This window comes from Pseudophryne corroboree, chromosome 7, assembly GCF_028390025.1.
Source record: "Pseudophryne corroboree isolate aPseCor3 chromosome 7, aPseCor3.hap2, whole genome shotgun sequence".
Lineage (NCBI taxonomy): Eukaryota > Metazoa > Chordata > Amphibia > Anura > Myobatrachidae > Pseudophryne > Pseudophryne corroboree.
In genome coordinates, this window is record NC_086450.1 from 275,595,815 (window position 1) to 275,618,664 (window position 22,850).

The 22,850-nt window shown below is 42.3% G+C and overlaps 1 protein-coding gene across 1 annotated transcript in view; it reads left to right on the forward strand.

Annotated features, from left to right (window-relative positions):
• The window catches only part of TMEFF2 (transmembrane protein with EGF like and two follistatin like domains 2), a 1,119,215-nt gene extending 1,100,093 nt beyond the window's left edge, over nucleotides 1-19,122 (forward strand). The window contains exon 10 of the mRNA XM_063934150.1: nucleotides 18,797-19,122. Coding sequence (XP_063790220.1) covers nucleotides 18,797-18,893 — 97 coding nt within the window. The 3' untranslated portion in view covers nucleotides 18,894-19,122. The remainder of the gene's footprint in view (nucleotides 1-18,796) is intronic.
• Nucleotides 19,123-22,850: the final 3,728 nt, after the last annotated feature.

The window sequence follows — 22,850 nt, forward strand, 5'->3', positions numbered from 1 at the left end:
GGAAAAAGAAGAATTACATGGATTGGTTCCGTTTATTGCATTATATGAATGATCTGAATAAGGTTTAGTATAGCATATGAAGCACCACATTTTGTAAATCTAAAATAAAAATAAAAATGTTCTTTTATGATCACTATACCCTCTGGCAAGTCATATCCCCATGCAGGGTCAGTATGTATTCACGCTAGGCTGGTTTAGCAGTGCGCTGTGCCCTACCCAATTTTAAAGTGGCAAAATGCACCCTGCCATTATCGCGATTCCCTGCTAAAGCAGCCTGCCCGGTGCCATCCCCATCTGAAAGCCACAGTGTCCCAGAGGGTGGAAAAAGGTGCTGTTTCCTATAGCCACTATGTACACGGCATCTATTCACATCTATTTACATTGGGGGAAATTCCAAGTTGACCGCAGCAGGATTTTTGATAGCAATTGGGCAAAACCATGTGCACTGCAGGGGAGGCAGATATAACATGTGCAGAGAGAGTTAGATTTGGGTGCGGTGTGTTCAATCTGCAATCTAATTTGCAGTGTAAAAATAATGCAGCCAGTATTTACCCTGCACAGAAATAAAATAACCCACCCAAATCTAACTCTCTCTGCACATGTTATATCTGCCTCCCCTGCAGTGCACATGGTTTTGCCCAATTGCTATTAAAAATCCTGCTGCAATCAACTTGGAATTACCCCCATTGAGGGGAGAACTTGGGGGAAGCCCAGCACCTCCGTGAGTGCTGGGCACACCCCTAAGAGTGATGCCAACGGGACCGCGTCCCCCTTCCTGGCCAGCCACTCCCCATTTTCAGGTGCACATTACCGTGCCCAGACCTCAGCACCCTGCCCTGCCCACATCCTAGCAGGAACACTAGTCCTTGCTGCACACCTTCTGGCTTTCAGCAGCACACAACATAAGTCTGCTTAGCTACAGTGGTCTAAGATAAGAATTACAACTAGCTTACATAAAGGGTCTAATTCAGACCTGATCGCTGGACAGCAATTTTTGCTGTCCTGCGATCAGATAGTCACCGCCTATAGGGGGAGGGTATTTGAGCTGTGCAAGTGTGCGATCGCATGTGTAGCAGAGCTGCACAAACTCATTTTGTGCAGTCTCTGTGCAGCCCAGGACTTACTCAGCCGCTGTGATCACTTCAGCCTGTCCGGGACTAGAATTGACGTCAGACACCCTCCCTGAAAACGCATGGACATGCCTGTGTTTTTCTAGACACTCCCAGAAAATGGTCAGATGCCACCCACAAACGCCCTCTACCTGTCAGTCTCCTGGCGTTCGCCCATGCGATTGCTTTTTTCACACCATCCCATGCCCAGTGCATGTACAGTTCGGACTTGATCGCAGGCTGTGAGAAATCGCAGCCTAGTGATCAGGTCTGAATTACCCCCATAGTTAGAATTACAAGGCTTATTACACAGGAGCAACTAGCTCATGTGTAAAGTATCTGACTGCAAAACCAGATGTTGTGAGTATTAGTACCCTGATGGACAGCTAAGCAATTTGTGTTTTCATTATAAGGGGATTTCAATGAAATGTATTATTTACTATGTGCACATATTGGGGGTAATTCTGAGTTGTTCGCAGCAGGATTTTTGTTAGCAGTTGGGCAAAACCATGTGCACTGCAGGGGAGGCAGATATAACATGTGCAGAGAGAGTTAGATTTGGGTGGGTTATTTTGTTTCTGTGCAGGGTTAATACTGGCTGCTTTATTTTTACACTGCAATTTAGATTGCAGATTGAACACACCCCACCCAAATTTAACTCTCTCTGCACATGTTAAATCTGCCTCCCCTGCAGTGCACATGGTTTTGCCCAACTGCTAACAAAGTTCCTGCTGCGATAAACTCAGAATTACCCCCATTGTCTCTTACAGTGTAAAATAGGGTACACACATATTATTTACTGATCGATGGGTGTATACAAACAATATGTCTATGAGCAACATTGTTCACAGGGGGTAATTCAGACCTGGTCGCATGCAGGCAATTTTTTGCACTGTTGCGACCAGGTAATCGCCGCCTACAGGGGGAGGGGGTAAGGGCTTTGCAGGGGTGCGATGGGCTGTGCAGTTTCTGCACAGCCCAGGACTTACTCACCCGCTGCAATGATCCAGGAAGCAGCTGGCCACGCCTGCGTTTCTACCGACACTCCCAGAAAACGCCTTCTGCCTGTCAATCTTCTTGTGATCGCTTTCTTTGTAGAAGCCTTCGCTCTCCGGCGACCCCCGTCGCCGGGCAACGACGCGCCTGCGCATTGCGGGTCACATGCATGCGCAGTTCAGACCCATTCGCACGGCTGTGAGAAAATGCAGTGTGCGAACGGGTCTGAATGAGGCCCACAGACACATTACGTTGGCCCTGCTGCACAGCTGATGCTCAATATATCTGCAGATATATTGGTGCATCTTGCTGTCTGTATGAACCCGCCGATCATGTGATAGGTTATCCATTCAGTGCGTCACCAGGATTGGTTGGGTTATGCAGATGATGTCCTGGAGTCCTCTTGGGTGCAGCAGCTTCTGCACTGCAGCTGGCATCAGGGTGAGCTAGGAGGATCACTGCAGAGACTGGACATATATTACTATTCTCTCCTCTGTGTAATCCAGGTCAGTGGCAAATGCAGGAATTCTAGAGGGGGGTTTCCAAATTCAATCCACAATCTCCTTCTCTGCGGAACATGGAATATAGGAACAAATGAATGAAGCTGTGATAAGAGTGTAGAAGTTATAAGCCCTACACACTGGCCGATTTTCTGAAAGATATGAACGATCTCGTTCATAAATGAACGAGAACTCGTTCATATCTTTCAGTGTGGAGACTCCAGCGATGAACGATGCGCGGCCCCGCGCTCGTTCATCGCTGGTCTCCCGTCGGCTGTACATGCAGGCCAATATGGACGTTCTCGTCCATATTTGCCTGCACTTCAATGCAGCCGCGTGACGGGGGGAGTGAAGTAACTTCACTCCCCCCGTCACTGCCCCCCGCCGCCGGGTCGCTCGTCGGCCGTTTCGGCCGTCGGGCACCTCGGCGGCGCATCGTCAAATGTGTAGGGCCCCTTAGCCAGTGGAGAAGTTGCCTGTTGCAACCAATCAGCTACTCTGTATAGTATGCAAATTATAAATGTTACTTTAATGCTGATTGGATGCCATGAGCAACTTCTCCACTGGCTCACTTCTCCACTCTTATCACTGCTTCATACATTTACCCCAAAGTATTAATATTTAACACTATAGATGGTCTGTAGTATATGTTGTATTAAACATATTTAAATAATATAAATACAGTATGATAAGGGGTCAGGAAAAGGTTAAACATACTATAATAAATAAATAAACAAACAAACAATACAGCCAGTAGAATACAGACCTGCACTGTCTAAGCACACATTCTCACAACTCATGGTAAGGTTAGTGGGGCTAATTCAGACCTGATCGTAGATGTGCTAAATTTAGCACATCTTTGATCAGTCACACTGACATGCGGGGGGACGCCCAGCACAGGGCTAGCCTGTCAGTCCCTGCCCCATCGCTGCGCTCCTACGCTCTGGCAGGGAGCTACTTGTCGCTGCCCGGGTTGCAGCGGCTACGTGTGACGTCACGCAGCCACCACAGACCACCCCCCTAAGGGTCCGGGCACGCCTTCATTGTGGTAATCAGGAGCCCATATATCACACAAGATAACAGCATTAGGTAGTGGTACTTTTCAGGAGATGTCTGTGGTGGTGAGGGATGGTGCATGGCTCAGTGTCAGCTCTGGAGCTGGGATGCATACATTGGAACACTGTGAGTCTCTGTAGCTGACATCTGCACCCAGTCTCAGCTCTGCACACTTGTACACCAGGGGGTATATTTACTTAGGTCCCGATTTAATTTGAGTTTGTGTTTTTCTTTTAAGTGTGATCACATTCATTTACTAAACACAAATCTCAGCAGTGTTGGGGCTATTCGTATTGTTTTTCCAGGCAGAGTTCAGAAATACGAATGAATAGACCATCGGTCAAACACGGCTGTTGTTTGCTACAACTCTGTAATTTACTAATAATTTGTATTCTCAATCACTGCCGACAATAGCCAAACACTGCCGGGAAAGCATAGAAATCGTAAAATAAAGGAGCTTTCAAATAGACCTGCTTTTTTGCTGGCGTGTTCAGATAGTCATGCACGGATCAGTGAGATCCGTGCATGCTTATCTGTGGAAAGGGGTCTGAAATAGTTTAAAAAAAAAATTGTGCGGGGTTCCCCCTCCTAAGCATAACTAGCCCCGGGCTCTTTGAGCCGGCCCTGGTTGTTTAATTACTGGGGAAAAATTGCCTGGGGTCCCCCCATATTTAGACAACCAGCACCTGGCTCTTGGGCTGGCTCTGGTTCCAAAAATACGGGGGACAAAAGACGTAGGGGTCCCCCGTATTTTTAAAACCAGCACTGGGCTCCACCAGCTGAGAAGATAATGCCACAGCCGGGGGATACTTTTATACTGGTCCATGCGGGGGTCTCCCCCTCAAGGGGTCCCCCCACTCCAGGCACCCAAGGGCCAGGGTTGAAGCCCGAGGCTGTCCCCCCCATCTCTGGGCGGTGGATGGTGAGTTGATAGTCTTTTTGCGTGTAAAAAAATAATATTGTCTTTTGTTGTAGAACTACAAGTCCTAGCAAGCCTCCCCTGCTTGCTGGTACTTGGAGAACCACAAGTACCAGCATGCAGGGAAATAATGGGCCTGCTGGTGCCTTTAGTTTTACAACAGAAGAAAAACCAGAAATAAACAATACACACACACCATGATAGTACAATTTTATTAAAACACTTACGCACTCATACATACAGTACTTACCTACTCACCTATTATCCAGTGATGATCGCTTCGATCCAGTGATGATCCGCTTCGATCCAGAAGTAATCACACGGCCTTGTCAAAAAAACAAACTGAAAGCCCAACCCACGCCACTAAAGGGGTTTCATGTTTACATATGGAACTCCTTTCCTCGAATGCCGGGACCCCCCGTGACTCCTGTCACTGGAGATCTCAGCAGCCAATCAGGGAGTGTCACATCATGGTGCTCTCCTGATTGGCTGTGCGCTACTAGCCTGTCAATCAGGCGGAGCGCAGCAGCTAGAATGGAGCTCAGCACAGCTCCATTCTGGCCTATGATGGGAACTTTGCGGTCTGCGTTAACCACAAGGTTAATTGGGGTAACTCTTGTGGGTGACCCCAATTAACTTTGCAGTTAGCCGCAGACCGCAAAGTTCCCATCAAAGGCCAGGATGGAGCAGCGCTAAGCTCCAGGGTACCCCGGCCAGGGGTGACTAGTTGGGGGGGTAATGCCACGGCCGCAGGGACCAATGTAAAAGTGTCCCCGACTGTGGCATTATCTTCTCAGCTAGTAAAGCCCGTGCTGGTTTTACGTCTTTTGTACCCAATATTTTTGGAACCAGGGCTGGCCGAAGAGCCCGGTGCTGGTTGTCTAAATACGGGGGGACCCCAGGCAATTTCCCCCTGGTATTTAAACAACCAGAGCCAGCTCAAAGAGCCCGGGGCTGGTTATGCTTAGGAGGGGGGACCCCACGCAAATTTTTTTTACACTCTTAACTGTTTAAACTCTTCTCATACTGTACACAATGAAGCCCTGCATGGATCTCACTGATCTGGCCAGGCTTCATTGTGTTATGTCCGTCAGTGTTTTACAAATCACTCCCATAAAACACTGCGCGACAATACAAATAACATCGAGATCGGAAAATATGAAATACGAAAACTCGGCAGCTTAGTAAATTATTTCAAAAAGTTGCAGAAAAATACGACCGATAAAATTTGAGTTCAAACTCCCGCCAATTTGGCAGAAACATAAATCTTAGTAAATAAACCCCCAGGACTCTGTCTCTCAGTCTCTGTGTGTCACACTCTCCTCACTCTCTCTGAGATGGAGGAACAGGAACTTACATCATATAACTCCGCCTCTTCGTTGCTCCTGGTACTAGAGGTCTGACACTAGGGGATGCACCCATAGACTGATACATAGAAGGAGACAGGCACAGAGTGAACCATGGGGATCATTCCGACCCGTTCACATGCAGCAGTTTATTGCTGCAGTGCGAACAGGTATGGAATGCGCATGCGCGTCGGCCGCAGTGCGCAATGTTGCCTGTCGACAGGGGTTGCTGGGTTACACCACGTCTTGAGAAGAAAGCGGTCGCAGAGCAGACCGCAAAGAAGATGGACAGGAAGAAGGCGGACCTGGGCGTCTCCACAGCGTTGGCAGCCATTTTCGTGGAGTGGATTGGAAAATGCAGGCGTGTCCAGAACAACGGAGGGCAGATGTCTGACGTCAGAAGCAGCTTCAGCATCACAGGGATCATCTCATAGGGTAAGTAGGTATAGGGCTGGTCAAGTTCTGCTTGAATTTTTTTTTAGCTTAGCAGGGCTGCACAAGTGATCACAGCCCTGCTAAGCTAAAATACACTCCCCATAGGCGTAGACTATTGATTGCAGCAGCAGCAAAAACTTGTTGGCTGCGATCAACTCGGAATGACCACCCATATCCTAACATATACTATGTTCTCCCCTGGTGTAACCCAGGTGCATACACTACTGTTCTTACCTGGTGTAACCCAGGTACATATACTACTGTTCATCCCTGGGGTAACCCAGGTGCATATACTACTGTTCTCCCCTTGTGTAACCCAGGTGCATATACTACTGGTCTCCCCTGGTGTAACCCAGGTGCATATGCATATATTTACTGTTCTCCCCTGGTGTAACATAGTAACATAGTCAATGAGGTTGAAAAGAGGCAAAATGCCCATCGGGTTCAACGTGTATTCTGTATTATTCTGTATTAAACTGTGCACGTTATAATGCACCAGCTGAAGTGGTTTCATACGAATTGACAACTATATTTCGTACCACTCCCAGATACTTAATGTGAATATATTAAATGCTATAGCCTTGGATACTTTTTTCAGCTAGAAAACTGTCCAATCCATTTTTAAATGCATGTACAGAGTCCGCCATTATTACCTTCTCCGGCAGGGAGTTCCAAATCCTTATTGCCCTTATGGTGAAGAACCCTTTCTTACGTTTGTAATTTTCTCTCCTCTAGCCTCAGTTAGTGCCTCTGTGTCCTATACAGAGTTCTATTAATAAACAAATCCACTGCTAACTCCTTGTAATGACCCTTTATATATTTGAAGATATTAATAATGTCTCCTCTTAGTCGCCTCTTTTCTAGTGTATACATATTTAACCTAGTGAGCCTTTCCTCATATTCCAGTGTCTCTAACCCTCTAATTAGTTTATTAGCTTGCCTTTGAACTCTTTTGAGTTCTCTGATATCTTTTTTATGATATGGTGCCCAAAATTTAACACAATATTCCAGGTGCGGACATACCAATGCTTTGTACAGTAGCAGGATTAGATCCACGTCCCTTGTCTCAATACCCCGTTTTATGCACCCATTTATGCATTTTGACATTGTGTACTGTTATTAAGCCTATTTATCTATGAACATCCCCAAATCTTTTTCCACCACTGTTACCCCTATATTTTCCCCATTAAGTGTGTAGGATGCAAGTTTGTTTTTAATCCCAAAATGCTTTACTTTGCATTTTTCAATATGGAACCTCATTCCCCATTTAGACGACCAGGTTTCATGTTTAAATAAGTTATTCTGTAGAGACTCCACATCTAATTATGAATTAATTACCTTACACAGTTTAGTATCATCTGCAAAGACTGACACTGTGCTTCCCAGGCCTATTCCTATTTCATTAATAAATACATTGAACAGTAGCGGGCTAAGTATGGACCCTTGTGCTATTCTGCTGACTACTGGTGCCCAGCTGGAGAACATCCCATTGACCACTACTCATTGTATCCTGTTATTCAGCCAATTACCTATCCAGGTACAAATAGTATTTCCTAGGCCAAGTTCCCTTAATTTGATGATCAGTCTCCTGTGAGGCAATGTATCAAAGGCTTTTGCAAAATCTAAATAGACCACATCCACTGGTTTTCCCTGGTCCAGATTATCGCTCACTTCCTCGTTGAAGTTAATTAAGTTAGTTTGACATGATCTGTCCCTCACAAACCCATGCTGACTCTTGTAACTTAGTATTCCACAGATAATCCTCTATGCCTCAAAATTCCTTCCAATATTTTACCCACTATAGAGGTTAGACTAACTGGTCCATAGTTCCTAGGATGATTTTTAGATCCATTTTTAAATATTGTCACTACCTCAGCTATAGTCCAATCCCTCTGTACCATACCTGTTCTAATTGAACTATAGAAAATCAAGTATAACGGTCTTGCAAGCTGTGCCCTAAGCTCCATAATAACCCTCGTGTGAAAACCATCTGGGCCTGGTGATTTATTAATCTTTATGTTGCTTATTCTCTCCAGGACTACTTCCTCACTTAAACAAGCATCTAGCCAAGAATCATTACCTTCACTGTTGTTATGCACTACTGTCACCGTCTGATTCTCCCTGGTGAATACTGATGAAAAAAAGTTGTTCAGCATATCCGCTTTTATTTTGTCATTGATTATCAAGGCTCCCAGTTCATCTTTTTTTGGTCCTGCGTTCTCCTTTTTTAACCTTTTACTATTTATGTATTTATAAAACTTCTTAGGATTGGCTTTACTCTCTGTAGTGATTTGCTTTTTGTTTACAATTATAGCTACTCATTACTTTTTTGATTCTTTATTGCACTCCTTGAAATACTGGAACGACTCCTCCCCTCCAATAGATTTGAATGCTTTGAAAGCACGCCTCTTTTTAGCCATTTCTTTTTTTACCTCCTTATTAAGCCACATTGGTTTGTGTTTAGTGCTCCTGTGTTTACTGCCCATTGGAATGAATTTGTGAATATTGCTATCAAGCAACCCTTTTAAAGCATCCGACATTTCTAATGTGTCCTTAACATGAAACAAAACTTCCCAGTCAATGTCGTTTAGTGCCTGTCTCAGCATATTGAAGTTAGCTTTACTAAAGTTTAATGTTCTGGTTGATCCCTTATAGTTATGTTTCTTGAAACTGATGTTGAATGTGATCATATAGTGATCACTGTTTCCCAAGGACTCCACAACTGTAATGTTTGATATTTGTAGTGGTATTAGTGGTCAACGGGAAGTCCTCAAGTTGGACACCAGTAGTCAGCGGAATACCACAGGTGTCCGTACTCAGGCCACTACTGTTCAACATATTTATCAATGAACTAGAAATAGGACTAGAAAGCACAGTGTCAATCTTTGCAGATGATACTAAACTGTGTAAGGTAATTAATTCATAAATAAATGTGGAGTCTCTGCAGAATGACTTATCTAAACTTGAAATCTGGGCGTCTAAATGGAGAATGAGGTTCAATATAGAAAAATGCAAGGTTATGCATTTCGGGACTAAAAACAAACTTGCATCCTATATATTAAATGGGGAATGTCTAGGGGTAACAGTTTTGGAAAAGGATTTGGGAGTACTCATTGATAATAAACTTAATAACCATATAAACTTAATAACATATACTGTGCTATAGCTTAGCACAGTAAAGAAGGCAAGTAAGGTGTTAGCGTGCATAAAACGGGGAATTGAGACAAGGGACAAGGATGTAATTCTGCCGCTGTACAAATCAATGGTACGTCCGCACCTGGAATATTGTGTTCAGTTTTGGGCACCACTGTATAAAAAAAGATATCGGTGAACTCAAGAGGGTTCAAAGGCGAGCTACTAAATTGATTAAAGGGATAGAGGGACTGGATCACGAGGAAAGGCTTACTAGGTTGCACATGTATACACTGGAAAAGAGGCGTCTAAGAGGAGACATTATTAATGTCTTCAGATATGTAAAAGAGCACTACAAAGAGTTATCAGAGGAATTATTTATTAAAAGAACTCTGTTTAGGACACGCGGGTACTCGCTGAAGCTGGAGGAGAGAAAATTCTGCACGCAATGGAGAAAAGGGTTCTTCACTGTTAGGGCAATAAGGATTTGGAATTTCTTGCCAGGGAAGGTGGTAATGGTGGACACTGTAAATGCATTTAAAAGGGGATTGGATGAATTTCTGATTGAAAAGGATATCCAAGGTTACAACACTTAAAATATTGAAGTTGTTAATCCGGGTGTAACGTGATTTGTAGTTGTTAACTAGTCATAAAACATTCTACAGCAGGTACACTAAAATCAACTCAACTTAATACAATATACAGGTTGAACGCGATGGGCATTTTGCCTCTTTTCAACCTCAAATACTATGTTACTATATAATGTCCACATTATTGCCAATAACTAGGTCCAGAATATTATTACCTCTGGCTGGATCCTCAACTAATTGAGACAAGTATTGATCCTTTCATGTGTTTAGGAACCTACTGCTCCTAGCTTTATACACATGAATTGTTACTCCAAGTTATATCAAGATAATTGAAATCCCATATCACTAGGATGTCCCCCATTCCCGCAGCTTTTTCAATTTGCTGCAAGAGTTTTTCCTCCTCATGTATGCTAATACCCGGTTGTTTATAGCATGTGCCAATGACTAGTTTTTTTGCTTCAATGCCCCCACTTGTGATCTCAACCCATAGCGATTCCACGTTACCTCCAGTCACCTCGTAAATAACATCTATGAAGTTTGGTTTTAGAGATGATTTTACATAGATACATACTCCTCCTCCCCTTTTGGTAGCCATGTTTCTCCTGAAGAGTGAATATCCCTCCAAATTTGCAACCCAGTCGTGAGAGTCATCCCACCATGTTTTCATAATACCTATAATATCATACTGATTTTTTGATACAAGCCATTCCAATTCCCCCATTTTACCTGATAGACTTCTTGCGTTCGCAAGCATACGTTTTAGCTTAAAATTTCCTTTGCCCATTTGTTTTAAAGGTAATTTACCCTTATTTACGGGTGCCTTTCTAGAGTTGCTCTAGCCGGCTGTTATTCTTCTCCCTCTGTTACCACCCCCATCATACTTAACACAGCCTTTTCTTACTACTATCTCTATTTGACCTATTTGGTCTTTCTAAACCTTCCCCCTTGATGTAGGTATTATCGTTTATGCTATGGACATCATTTTCTATATACCGTACTTTTGAACCATAATCGTCATATGTTAGTAATTTGGGAATACCATAGGCAATACCTATGTCAGTAATTCCTGTGTCAATGCCCCTGCAAATACCCTTGCCAGCTGTTGTTTCCCTCCCCCCTTCACCACCCCTATTTTGTTCTCTACCCCCATCCTTACTGTTCTGTTTGACGCATAGCTTCTAGCTAAACCCTCCCCCCAGGGTCCTAGTTTAAAAGCTCCTCCAACCTTCTAACCATCCTGCACCCCAGCACCGCAGCCCCATCCTCATTCAGGGGCAATCCATTGCGACAAACAAGATGGCGCCTGACTGAGAAGTCCGCCCAGTGTTCCAAGAACACAAACCTCTCGTTCCTACACCAGTCTCTAAGCCACACATTTACCTCCCTAATCTCCCTATGTCTCTTTGGGCTAGCCTGTGGCTCTGGTAATATTTTGGAGAATATTACCCTAGATATCCTTGCCTGGGTGTAACCCAGGTGCATATACTACTGTCCTCCTCTGGTGTAACCCAGGTGCATATATTACTGTTCTCCCCTGGTGTAACCCAGGTGCATATACTACTGTTCTCCTCTGGTGTAACCCAGGTGCATATACTACTGTTCACCTCTGGTGTAACCCAGGTGCATATATTACTGTACGTACACTATACATTATACTGCAAGGTAGAGCTGCACTTATGTGGCCACCATCTTGAGATCCCAAAGCCACACCCCATACCCATATAATCATCTTTTAATGTATAGCTAAACTTAGATAGTATTTACTTTTATTTGCTATAATGACACAAGGTACTAAGACACAGATGCTGTTACAGCAGCAGAGGATAACAGGTGAATACATAGCCTACAGTATTTCCTTTACCTGTGTGCTCTTTAGAAGGCCAGCCCATCATGTAAATTGCAGGAAGTTTTTGTACATTTCACAATGATGGTCTGCCAGTGTGTACAGCTTAAAATACTAACTGGCCAATGTCCTCACAACAGATATATATTTTGATGGCAACGATGGGTGGTTAGTGTGTACAAGCACATCTGCAGATCAGTTGATATGCAGATAAATATTTAAGCTGTGTACCCAGCTTTACTGATAGCTCACAAGTTATATGTCTGAATCTGGTACGGAGGTTTGCTGTTCAAAACTCTTGCTTGAGCTGTTGTATATTTTAATACAGTGGGATTAAGTAAGTGATGGTTATGATGACCATGGTGCAAGCACATACCCATTTATTACCGTTAGCTCTCCAGTTAAAAGTATGACTATGACTCATGTTGTTTGAAGTTTTAATCCCCTGCAAAATTATCTGTTTTAATACAATTTATGATACACCTTTTTATGTTGTTTTAATTAGATTTGTTTTACAAGAGATTAGATTAAGAATTAGTGGGAATAGAATAGAAAGGACAGGAGTCCCCCCAAATAAAATGTTAGAGTCATTTGGAGGCCTGGCCTGGCAGAACAGCTTTGCCTCCTGATGCTCTTCTACAACAAATGAGATGGATGTAAAGCTTGATGTGACTTCATGACATCTCATAGTGCATACTGTTAGAGGCTGGGAGTTGCTCAAGCACCCAAGAAGAGGACCTCAGGGGCAAGATACCATCCCAGAGGTGTGCCTGTGTGCTTTAAATGCATGGGCTGATTGACAGTCCAGCCCTAATATGTAGTGATATTTTTCTGAAAGTAAGAAGTCTCAGCGGCATATGGTGTAATTTTGGAGCAAGTGAGGGTCATCTGGGGTGGTTTTTGGGTTGTTTTTTATTCATGAAATTAAATATAATGTGCTTCACTATTTGTTGGTTGGAGATCCACACATGCAATCCTTGAAGTATATTGCTTATATGCTTACCTGCTCAACAGCAAATTATGAATGGAAGTAATTTTAAAATGTTAACAAATATGTATGAACCATCTTCCCAAGGCTGCTAATTGATTCTACCCGTTGCATGAATATTTCCAGTATCCCTGAAATGTTTAGGTTGAAGTTGGCGATTCAGTTCTCAGTACCGTGGGTCATGATGTGCAGCTGTGAATATCACAGAGAATTATGGTACCCGAATATACTGTAACACATTTTCCTGCATACCTTTCAGAGGTGCAAGGAAATATATGCAAGGTTGGTGTCCCCAAGGTGCCAGCATTCTAATCATTTGTTCAGTACTATGCAAAATTTTACTCAAGTTGACTACCAAATGCCAAGAAATCAAGGATTCTTCCTCCCTATGCAATGATAGCTGTGTGCACAAATCCTTTGGGGTGCTTTCTATTAGCTTGAAACATTTTAAACGTTTTGTTTAGTAGGACAGTATTATATTCCTCAGTTAAACGTCATATAATTTATACTCCGTTAATCATCATAGTAAACATAGTTTACTAGTGCATAGCCTCAGTAGACTTTAGTTAAATTGGGCTCTAGTTTCTTGCAAGACACTACTTTAGTTTATGTATTAAAAAAGAAGTGTGTAGTAAAATCTTAAAGAATCTTCTTTAATGGCGTATTGATTTAGTTGTGACTGAAATCTTCAAGAAGATAAGCACGGTGTCCGTCAATCACATGGATGCACACTAAAGATAAAAAAGGTATAAGGAGTAAAGTAACAAAGAATAATAAATAAACATTATTGGAAGTAGCAGCTGCATGCACATCCAATCTAGATAAATGATGTGCTGGTTACATATTCCATGCTAAATTGTATAGATTCATCCCTAGTACCAGAGCAATTTTAACTCTTCATTCATGCAATTGATTTGACAGTTTAATTTGTAGAGGAATAAGTTTTAGGATAAAGTGTCTGAATAGTACATCACAGTAAACAGTGCTTTATTTACCTTGATGGATGACATTCTGTATGAATCATGCTGGAAATGCTTATATTGTATGACAGTCAATGAAATGAGGGCACATCCATTCAACAGATACTACTTCATTTACTGAGTAAACAGTTTTATTCAGGAGCGCCATTAAGATGCCATCAGCTGCTTCAATTATCTCAGCTTTAAGATTGCAAGAGCTGTCAAACCTGTAGGCACTATGTGGCAGATTTTGAGATAGCTTGTTAGTGTTGAAAATAAAATGACCAGATTCCCATTTCAATGACAGACACTAGTGAAGAATATTCACCATGCAGAGAACCACTGGAATTGTATTTGAATTTTTCAACAAAGAAACATAATGCTATTATGCATCTTTAAAATAAAAAAAATGAAGTATTGCAAATGACAGTACTAATTAGTGATTTAGAATGTTTTGTATTTGTGTATGAATACATTTTTGAAGGCAACAACTTTGATCAGACAGAATAAAATCTAGGACAATGGATAATTAATCTACTAGTAAATATCAATGGTGGGCAATAGGACATCCCACAAGCATCCAAGCTTTTATCTGCACCATCCTGCTCTATTCTCCTGATCTGATTAGTCTCTGAGTTATCATAAAGTATTTATCATTCAATGCATGACACAGGGAGGTCATGTAGCACTCCGGTCCTGGAGAAGGAGGAAGTGCAGTGTATTCTGCACCATGTGTGTTCCCTACTTCTTCAGTGATCTCTAACTTTGAAGGTAAGTATTTTTAATAGATTAGCTAGTGAGCAATGGCATGTAGGGATGGTGTGAATTAAATGTAGGGGAAGTACTGTATGTAAAGTGTGAGCAGCATATGCGAGACCTGAGTAACACGTGAGGTGTAAGTGGCAAGTGAGAGGGCATGTAGGGGGATATACTGTATTGGGAAGTTATTTGAGTACATGTAATATATGAAGGCTTGTGTGACTATTTTGCAGCATTGGGAGTTCTGAATACCATATGGTGAAATTTTGAGGCAAGTGTAGGCCATGAACGTCATTGAATTATATCAAGTTTCCCATTACTGGACAGTCTATAAAAAAGAATGCATTTGGCATACATGTACAGTAAGAGTAATAAAGCACCAATTTGAAAAGTGAACAGTGGGTCAATGGTTTTAATAATTACCACATTCCACTGCCTTTGATCACTACAAACGATACATTTCACACTCTAATTATATGTTAATAATCAGCTTGCCATACAGTTTTGGAAACATGTTTATGCTGTAATGTCACAGTTTTCTTAACCTGCTTTGGAGGGATTGATCAAGACCAGGGTTGGTCTGGCCCACAGAGCCACAGGGGAAACTATCAGTGGGCCCCTCTGCCTGAGGGTCCACCACCTCCTTTAGGGATCAGGTTACAGAATGTGCACTTTAATTATATATTATATGTATTACCTTATACTGAACAGGACTATGGTGTATTTTGTATAATGTATTGCTGTTATTAATCTGGCACATTATCATGCATGCACTAGCAGTATTTTGCTATTAAATATTGTATATTTATTAAAGGGCCCAGACCAAGCACACACTGTCGTTTAGTCAAACCTCTGTGGTGACTGACAGTGTATGTCCCGGATATCGTCAGTGGCAGATAAAATGCATGTCAGCCTGACAGGCATTTTATCCATGCATGCCCAGCATAAGAGATTACAAAGTGAGTGCAGGAGTTAAAAATCAATGGAGGCATGTAAACAGTAATGCTGGGCATACACGGTCAGATAAAATGCCTGTTAGACCGTTGCATTTTACTTGCCACAGACGATATCTGGGACATACACTGCGAGATCTCAGACAGCATATGTCACATGATATCGGCGCTCCGTCCCCAGGGAGGAAACATTTCCCCATTCCTTCCCATGTGAAGAAGCAGGGGAATATCCCTCGGTTTACCGTGTTAGGGCATACAATGCGCCATGTGGCCAACATGACACTTGAAACATTGCATCATAGGGACATTCTGGATGATCCGGCATGCCCGACCGATCAGTATTTTTCAGGTCAGTCAGCCACATGCATGCTGCAGTTATCCGGCTAATCCGCTGATATTGGGCAGATCGGCCAGATAATTGTAGTATGTATGCCCAGCATAACTGATACGTTCACAACAGGATATGGATCTGCCAGACTCCTACTTTATTTGTAATACTGTGGATAATGCTATGTGCTTGTTTAAATGCCAGGCCATGCTGCAATGCGTTTCTTGATCACAGACTTCACCAGGGAGATTATCCTAATCATATATATTCATAGTGTATTTTTTTCCCTATATCCTAGAATATAAATTTACTTAGAAAAGACCATTACTTAAACAGCAGTATATCTGCATGCTGAAGGACAGTGGGAAACATAGTGTCAAGTGGTGTATTGATTCGTCTGTAAATTAAAGTGCTTAAAATAATAACCTGCGCTAATGTATTTACTCTAGACAAGTCAGTGCCCACATTACCTCCCTCTGCAGCTGATGTCTTGTCTGCTTTTGGCAAATTTAAGGCAGAAAGAAATTGTATGTTGCTAAAATGCCACTGGGGATAAGCAGCAAGTAGGGATCTGCCTATAGCAAATGAAAGAGACATTACAAAGCTTTCCAGTGCAGTGGGGAAGTTGGTCAAGTGAAGTATAAAATTCATTCAACTAGAAACAATAGAAAGGTATATTACTTAGAAAATGTTCCCTGTCATCACAGGTTTGTAGCTTCTCAGCAGTGAACATTGATGATGCTCGCTTGATTGAACACCGTATAATGGATTAGGAAGGAAATAAAGTGTATGGATTAATGTATATAAACCTCCAGAAAACCATTAATATTTTACAACGGTTGGCCTGCCTGCACTTTTGGTTTCTAAGTACACGGATATATGCATTAATTGTGCCTCCTAAATCATTTAAGACTTGCTTTAACACAAATAACCATTACTAGAATATCAACATATTTCCTACAATATAAAGTAAAGGAAAAATAAACATATAAAACTTATTATTATAATAAATATGCTACATTTGAAATTATTTGTTTTCTTTTCCTGTTTGGAAAGTGTCTTTTTATGTCTCTATAGTATTTATTGTTTACATTTATGATCATATGTGCATAATTTCCTCACAATCATAACAATGATAACAAATAATAATTTATATAGGCTGACTATGACTCTAAATGATTTATGAAAAGTGGAATGTTTGTTACCTGGTATGCTACAAATGTTAAGCTTCAGCAGTTATTTATATGTACAAGTTTGCCTTTGGGGAACCAGTTATGGGCCTAGAATATGATAGAAAAAAACCTCATGAAGGCACTGTATTGGCTCAAATTGTGTTTTATGCCCAGATTTATCAATCCTTGGAGAGTGATAAATTGCACGGTAGTAAAGTACCAACCAATCAGCTCCTAAATTTTTCAAACACAGCCTGTAACATGACAGTTAGGAGCTGGTTGGTTGGTAATTATCACTGTGCAATTTATTACTCTCCGAGGCTTTTTAAATCTGGGCATTAGTGTTTTCATTTTTCTCTATTTTAAAGTGTACAGTTGTATTCCTACTTTTAATCCACATAACAATAAATTACTTACAGGTTGTACAATAGCAGTGATTGTTATGTAATCTACAGATTGATATCTAGGGGCCTAGTTATCCAATAATATTTGTGAGCAGGGTTGGACTGGACCACAGGGGCCCAGATCCCTGTTTGGCCTCAGTGCCCCACCACCTATTCTATTGCCAAGTTCCAGACAGTGCATTCAAATTATACATTTTTACTCTATTAAAGGTCAGTTACATGGTCTCTAATGGCTGGCCAAGCATCTGGGGAGGCTGGACACACGCCCTCCCACTTCATTCCCATGGTACCACTGCATTACCATCTTGGGTGTCCTTCATGCTCCAATCCAATACTGTTTGTGGGATATTCCCAAACACATTCATTTTCAGTCACACCAGCAAATCTGAAAGCAGTATGGAGTAACTTCTGTACATATCAGACATACTATATGTACCGTGGTCCTCCATTTCTGACAGCAGTCGCATCCCCCATACTGTAGATTTTTGTCAGGGCACAAAACTGTCAGATTTACCAAGCTCCGTAATCCGAACCATCTCCAGACGGCATATGGGCTATGGGCTACTAATTTGCAGATTTTTACAGAGCAGTAGCCTCTGGCAACAGTGCATGCACAATGCGCACCGGAGCCCCGAACCAGGAAGCAGTGTAAAAGCATTATGCTACCTCAGTGCTTTCAGCTCTGCACCAAAATGTACTGTTATCAGAGCCCGTCTCCTGGAATGAGAAAATTAATACATTTGCATAAAAATGTTAATTTTCATTTTGCGAATTCATACAAAAAATATTTATCACATCCGCATTAAAAATGCTGATTGTAATATATATGCCCCCTAATGAGGTCAAAACAATTTAAAAAAAATCTAAAATTGGATGTTCGTTTCTCCATAATCTGGTTTTGTCTATGCTATTAAATCATCTGTTCTATGTACACAGATAACTGAGCTGGCATAAAAGTAATTATTTACATGTTTTCACTGTTTTTTGAGGATTAAGTAGAATCCTTTTTGTATTCAGCTCTGATTGTATTTTATTTATAGTGTAAGGTTTGTGTCTAATATTTGTCCATCTTCAACCTAACCTTTTTATTAGGCCCAAAAGGAAAATTTGGGCCAGGAAAAACATGTAAATAGATAATAACGGATGTTCCACCATTTATTACAGTATTTGACAAACTATTGTTTTATAAAATCATTATTTTTTATAACAGAAAAAAAGAAAATATTGTAAGGAACAAAATGCATAAAAATATTGTCTTACCTTTATCCCTAAAGCCAAAGTATTTACTGATGTGTTTTTCCTTACAGAAAATGTCCAAGAAGCAACAGGATCCACAGGCAAAAGCAAAACACAGGCCACTACAGTTCAGATAACACAACCAGAGCATCGACAAGGTTAATCTGAAGCGCGCATGTTTCCACAATGGCAAAACTACCAGAGGAGACCTTGGACTAGATTAATATTAGTCAAGATAAGGACAAAAGACCTACACATGTTGCCTTGCTTTTGTGGTAATCTACACCAATGAAAACATGTACTACAGATATATTTGAATATGTATGGATATATTTGAAATAGTATACATTGTCTTGACGTTTTTCTGTAATGTAAATAAACTATTTATATCACATAATATAGTTTTTTTTTTCTTTTTAATGTATTTGTTAAAAATAATAAATACTCAGAAATGAGAAAAAAGTATTGGTACTTGAATATTTGAGAGTATGTCAGTTTTTCATTGTGTATAAACAATGGCAAGGCAGCCCAAATTCAATTTTTTAAGTTTAAAGAAGATCCTCAGCAATGCAGTTAGTATTGGATATTTTCCTGCTGGTATTTGCTATTTCTCTTACGTCCTAGAGGATGCTGGGGTCCACATTAGTACCATGGGGTATAGACTGGTCCCTTGGGAGCCATGGGAACTTTAAGAATTTAATAGTGTGGGCTGGCTCCTCCCTCTATGCCCCTCCTACCAGACTCAGTTTAGAAAATGTGCCCGGTGGAGCCGGTCACAACTAGGGGAACTCCTAGGAGTTTTTCTAGTTTTATTGTTTTTTTAAAAGAGTTAGGTACAGGGAGGCTGCTGTGGTTAATGGTTCTCTATCTCCGCTGATAGGATACTGAGCTCCTAAGGGTGCTGATTGCAAGCCCACCCCCTAATAGTGGTGAGTATGATGTCGACGCCCCGGTAAGTGGGTTACCGGCGGGAAATGATGGCACAAGGGTAGGAGCGCAGCTCTGACAGGCTGCGCTCTGGAGGGGTCAGCAGTACCTGTAGTGCGGCACAGTAAGGGGCCCAATGGGCCAGTGCACATATCCTACACTGGTCACAGATGCTAACAGGGGCTAATTCCACTGTTAGCAGCCAAATCACCTCAGGCCAGTATAAACAATGAAAGCGGGAAGATGCGCAATTACAGGGGGCGGAGCTTCTTCCTCAGAGCGGATCCAGCACTCACCAGCACCATTTTCTCCCTGCAGATCACACTGAAGAGACGCTGACAGGGAGAGCTGCCCTCCACATAACTCCAGCTCACCTCTGCGGTACCAGGGTGTTTTGGACAGCGGGGGAGAGTGAGATATTAGCTGTTTAATCTATTAAGGTTATTCAGGAAGTGCCAACTATTTATTGTATAAACGGCCTACTGGGTCGCTGTGTGGCTGGCTCCTTATACTCTGTGTCTCTCTGAGGCTACTCTGGGGGAAACTGTGTCTGCATTTTCCTGTGTGTTTGTATAGCTCACATAAACATGTCTAAGAACTCTGTAACCTGTGCTGCAGAGTGTGTATCTTCTCCTGAAGAGTCTATTCCTTGTACTCAGGACTGTAATATACTGTCTCAGCCTCCTGAATCTGAACCCCCATGGGTGGATTCTATTAGAGGAATGATATCCCAGATTTCATCTCGGATAGCTCAAAATGAGACTAAAACACAGGTTTTGAGAAAGTCTGTTGAGGTTTTGTCGTACTCAGCTCCCAATACCTCTTCAAAGATCCCAATTATTTACCCTAAGAAGCATGCTCTTTCCCAGATAATGCAAGTTGACATGGATACCGACTCTGATACAGGGGACGGTGATGGGTATATACAGGGGGGAAATGCATCCCTTGCTAAAGGGGTGCAACTCATGATTGAGGCTATTAGGGACATTTTACACATTACTGATAAGGTACCTGAGCCAGCAGAGGAGACTTACTTTACTGATAATAAGAAATCCTCTATTACATTCCCTGCATCTAAGGAATTAAACGCATTGTTTGAAAAATCCTGGAAAAACCCGGAGAAAAAATTCCAGATCCCAAAAAGGGTTCTCATTGCTTTTCCTTTCCCTGAGGAGGACAGGTAAAACTTGGAAATCCCGCCTGTAGTAGACGCTTCTGTGTCTAGGTTGTCTAAAAAAGTGGTTTTACCTGTCCCAGGATCCACTGCTTTGAAAGAGCCGGCTGACCATAAGATTGAGACTACACTCAAATCATTATACACAGCTACTGGCGTAGTTTTAAGGCCTACTATTGTGTGTGCATGGATTTCTAAAGCCATAGTAAAGTGGTCAGGCACATTACTAGAGGAAATAGATTCTATGGATAGAAGTGACATTTAATTGTTCTTACATCACATACAGGACTCTGCAGGTTTCATGGTGGAGGCCATGAAGGACCTTGGCCATCTCAATGCAAGGTCTTCTTCCATGGCTGTCTCGGCATGCAGGGGTCTTTGGCTGTGCCAATGGTCTGCGGATGCAGAATCCAAGAAGAGTGTGGAGAACCTACCCTTCACAGGTCAGGCTCTGTTTGGGGAAGCATTAGATGCATGGATCTCCATGGCAACTGCAGGTAAGTCAACATTCCTTCCCTCAGCTACACCACCTACTAGGAAATCTTATCCTACATCTAAAATGCAGTCCTTTCGGACCGCGAAAGTAAAAATTCCAAACACCTTTCCACTTTCTTTAGAGGAGGTAGTGCGAAATTCAGAAAATCTGCACCAACAGGTTCACATGAACAGAAACCTGGTTCTGCTTCCTCAAAATCCATAGCATGACGGTGGACATCCCAGCCTGGAGATCGGGCAGGTGGGAGCAAGATTTTGAAATTTCAGTCATGTCTGGGCGTCATCAGGCCTAGAGTTCAAGAACTCCCGCCTCACAGATTCTTCAAATCAGGCTTACCAGCTTTGCTGACGGAAAGTGCTATCCTACAGGAAGGCATTCAAAAATTGCTAAAGTCAAATGTTATTGTTCCAGTTCCACCTCACTCAACAAACAAGGGTTATTACTCAGACCTGTTTGTACTACCAAAACCGGATGGTTTGGTCAGGCCAATATTGAATCTAAAGTCATTGAATCCTTATTTGAGGGAAGTCATATTCAAGATGGAGTCCCTGAAAGCGGTAATCTCAGGTCTGGAGGAGGGGGAATTTCTAGTATTCCTGGATATCAAGGATGCATACCTTCACATTCCGATCTGGCTATCTCACCAGACTTATCTCAGATTTGCGCTGCTGGGCTGTCACTATCAGTTCCAGGCACTAACATTTGGTCTCTCCACGGCACCGAGGGTGTTCACCAAGGGCATGGCAGAGATGATGCTACTCCTCCGCAAGCAGGGTGTGAACATAATTCCTTATCTGGACGATCAGCTGATAAAAGCATCTTCCAGGGAGAAGCTGTTGCAGAGCATTGCTCTCTCAACTCAACTACTCCAGGATCATGGATGGATCCTGAATCTTCCAAAGTCGCATTTGGTGCCGACAAGGAGACTGTCCTTCCTAGGGATGATCCTCGACACGGAATTGCAGAGGGTTTTCTGCCAGAGGAGAAAGCATTGGTGATATAAGCAATGGCCCGGGATGTCCTGAAGCACGCCCGGGTATTGATTCATCAGTGCATTCGCCTTCTGGGAAAGATGGTTGCCTCCTATGAGGCTCTACAGTACAGAAGATTTCATGCACAGTTTTTCCAACTGGATCTCCTGGACAAATGGTTGGGATCTCATCTTCACATGCACCAGAGTATATGTCTGTCACTGAAAGCCACAATATCGCTCCTCTGGTGGCTGCAAACTTCTCACCTACTAGAGGGCTGCAGGTTCGGGATTCAGAATTGGATCCTCCTAACCACGGATTCAAGTCTCAGAGTTTGAGGAGCAGTCACCCAAGGGAAAAACTTCCAAGAAAGGTGGTCAAGTCTGGAATCCATCCTTCCGATAAACATTCTGGAACTAAGGACCATGTACAACGGTCTTCTGCAAGTGGCACATTTTCTGAAAGATCAGGCCATTCAGGTTCAGTCGGACAATGTAACAACAGTGGCCTACATAAACCGACAAGGCGGAATGAAGAGCAGAGCTGCAATGTCAGAG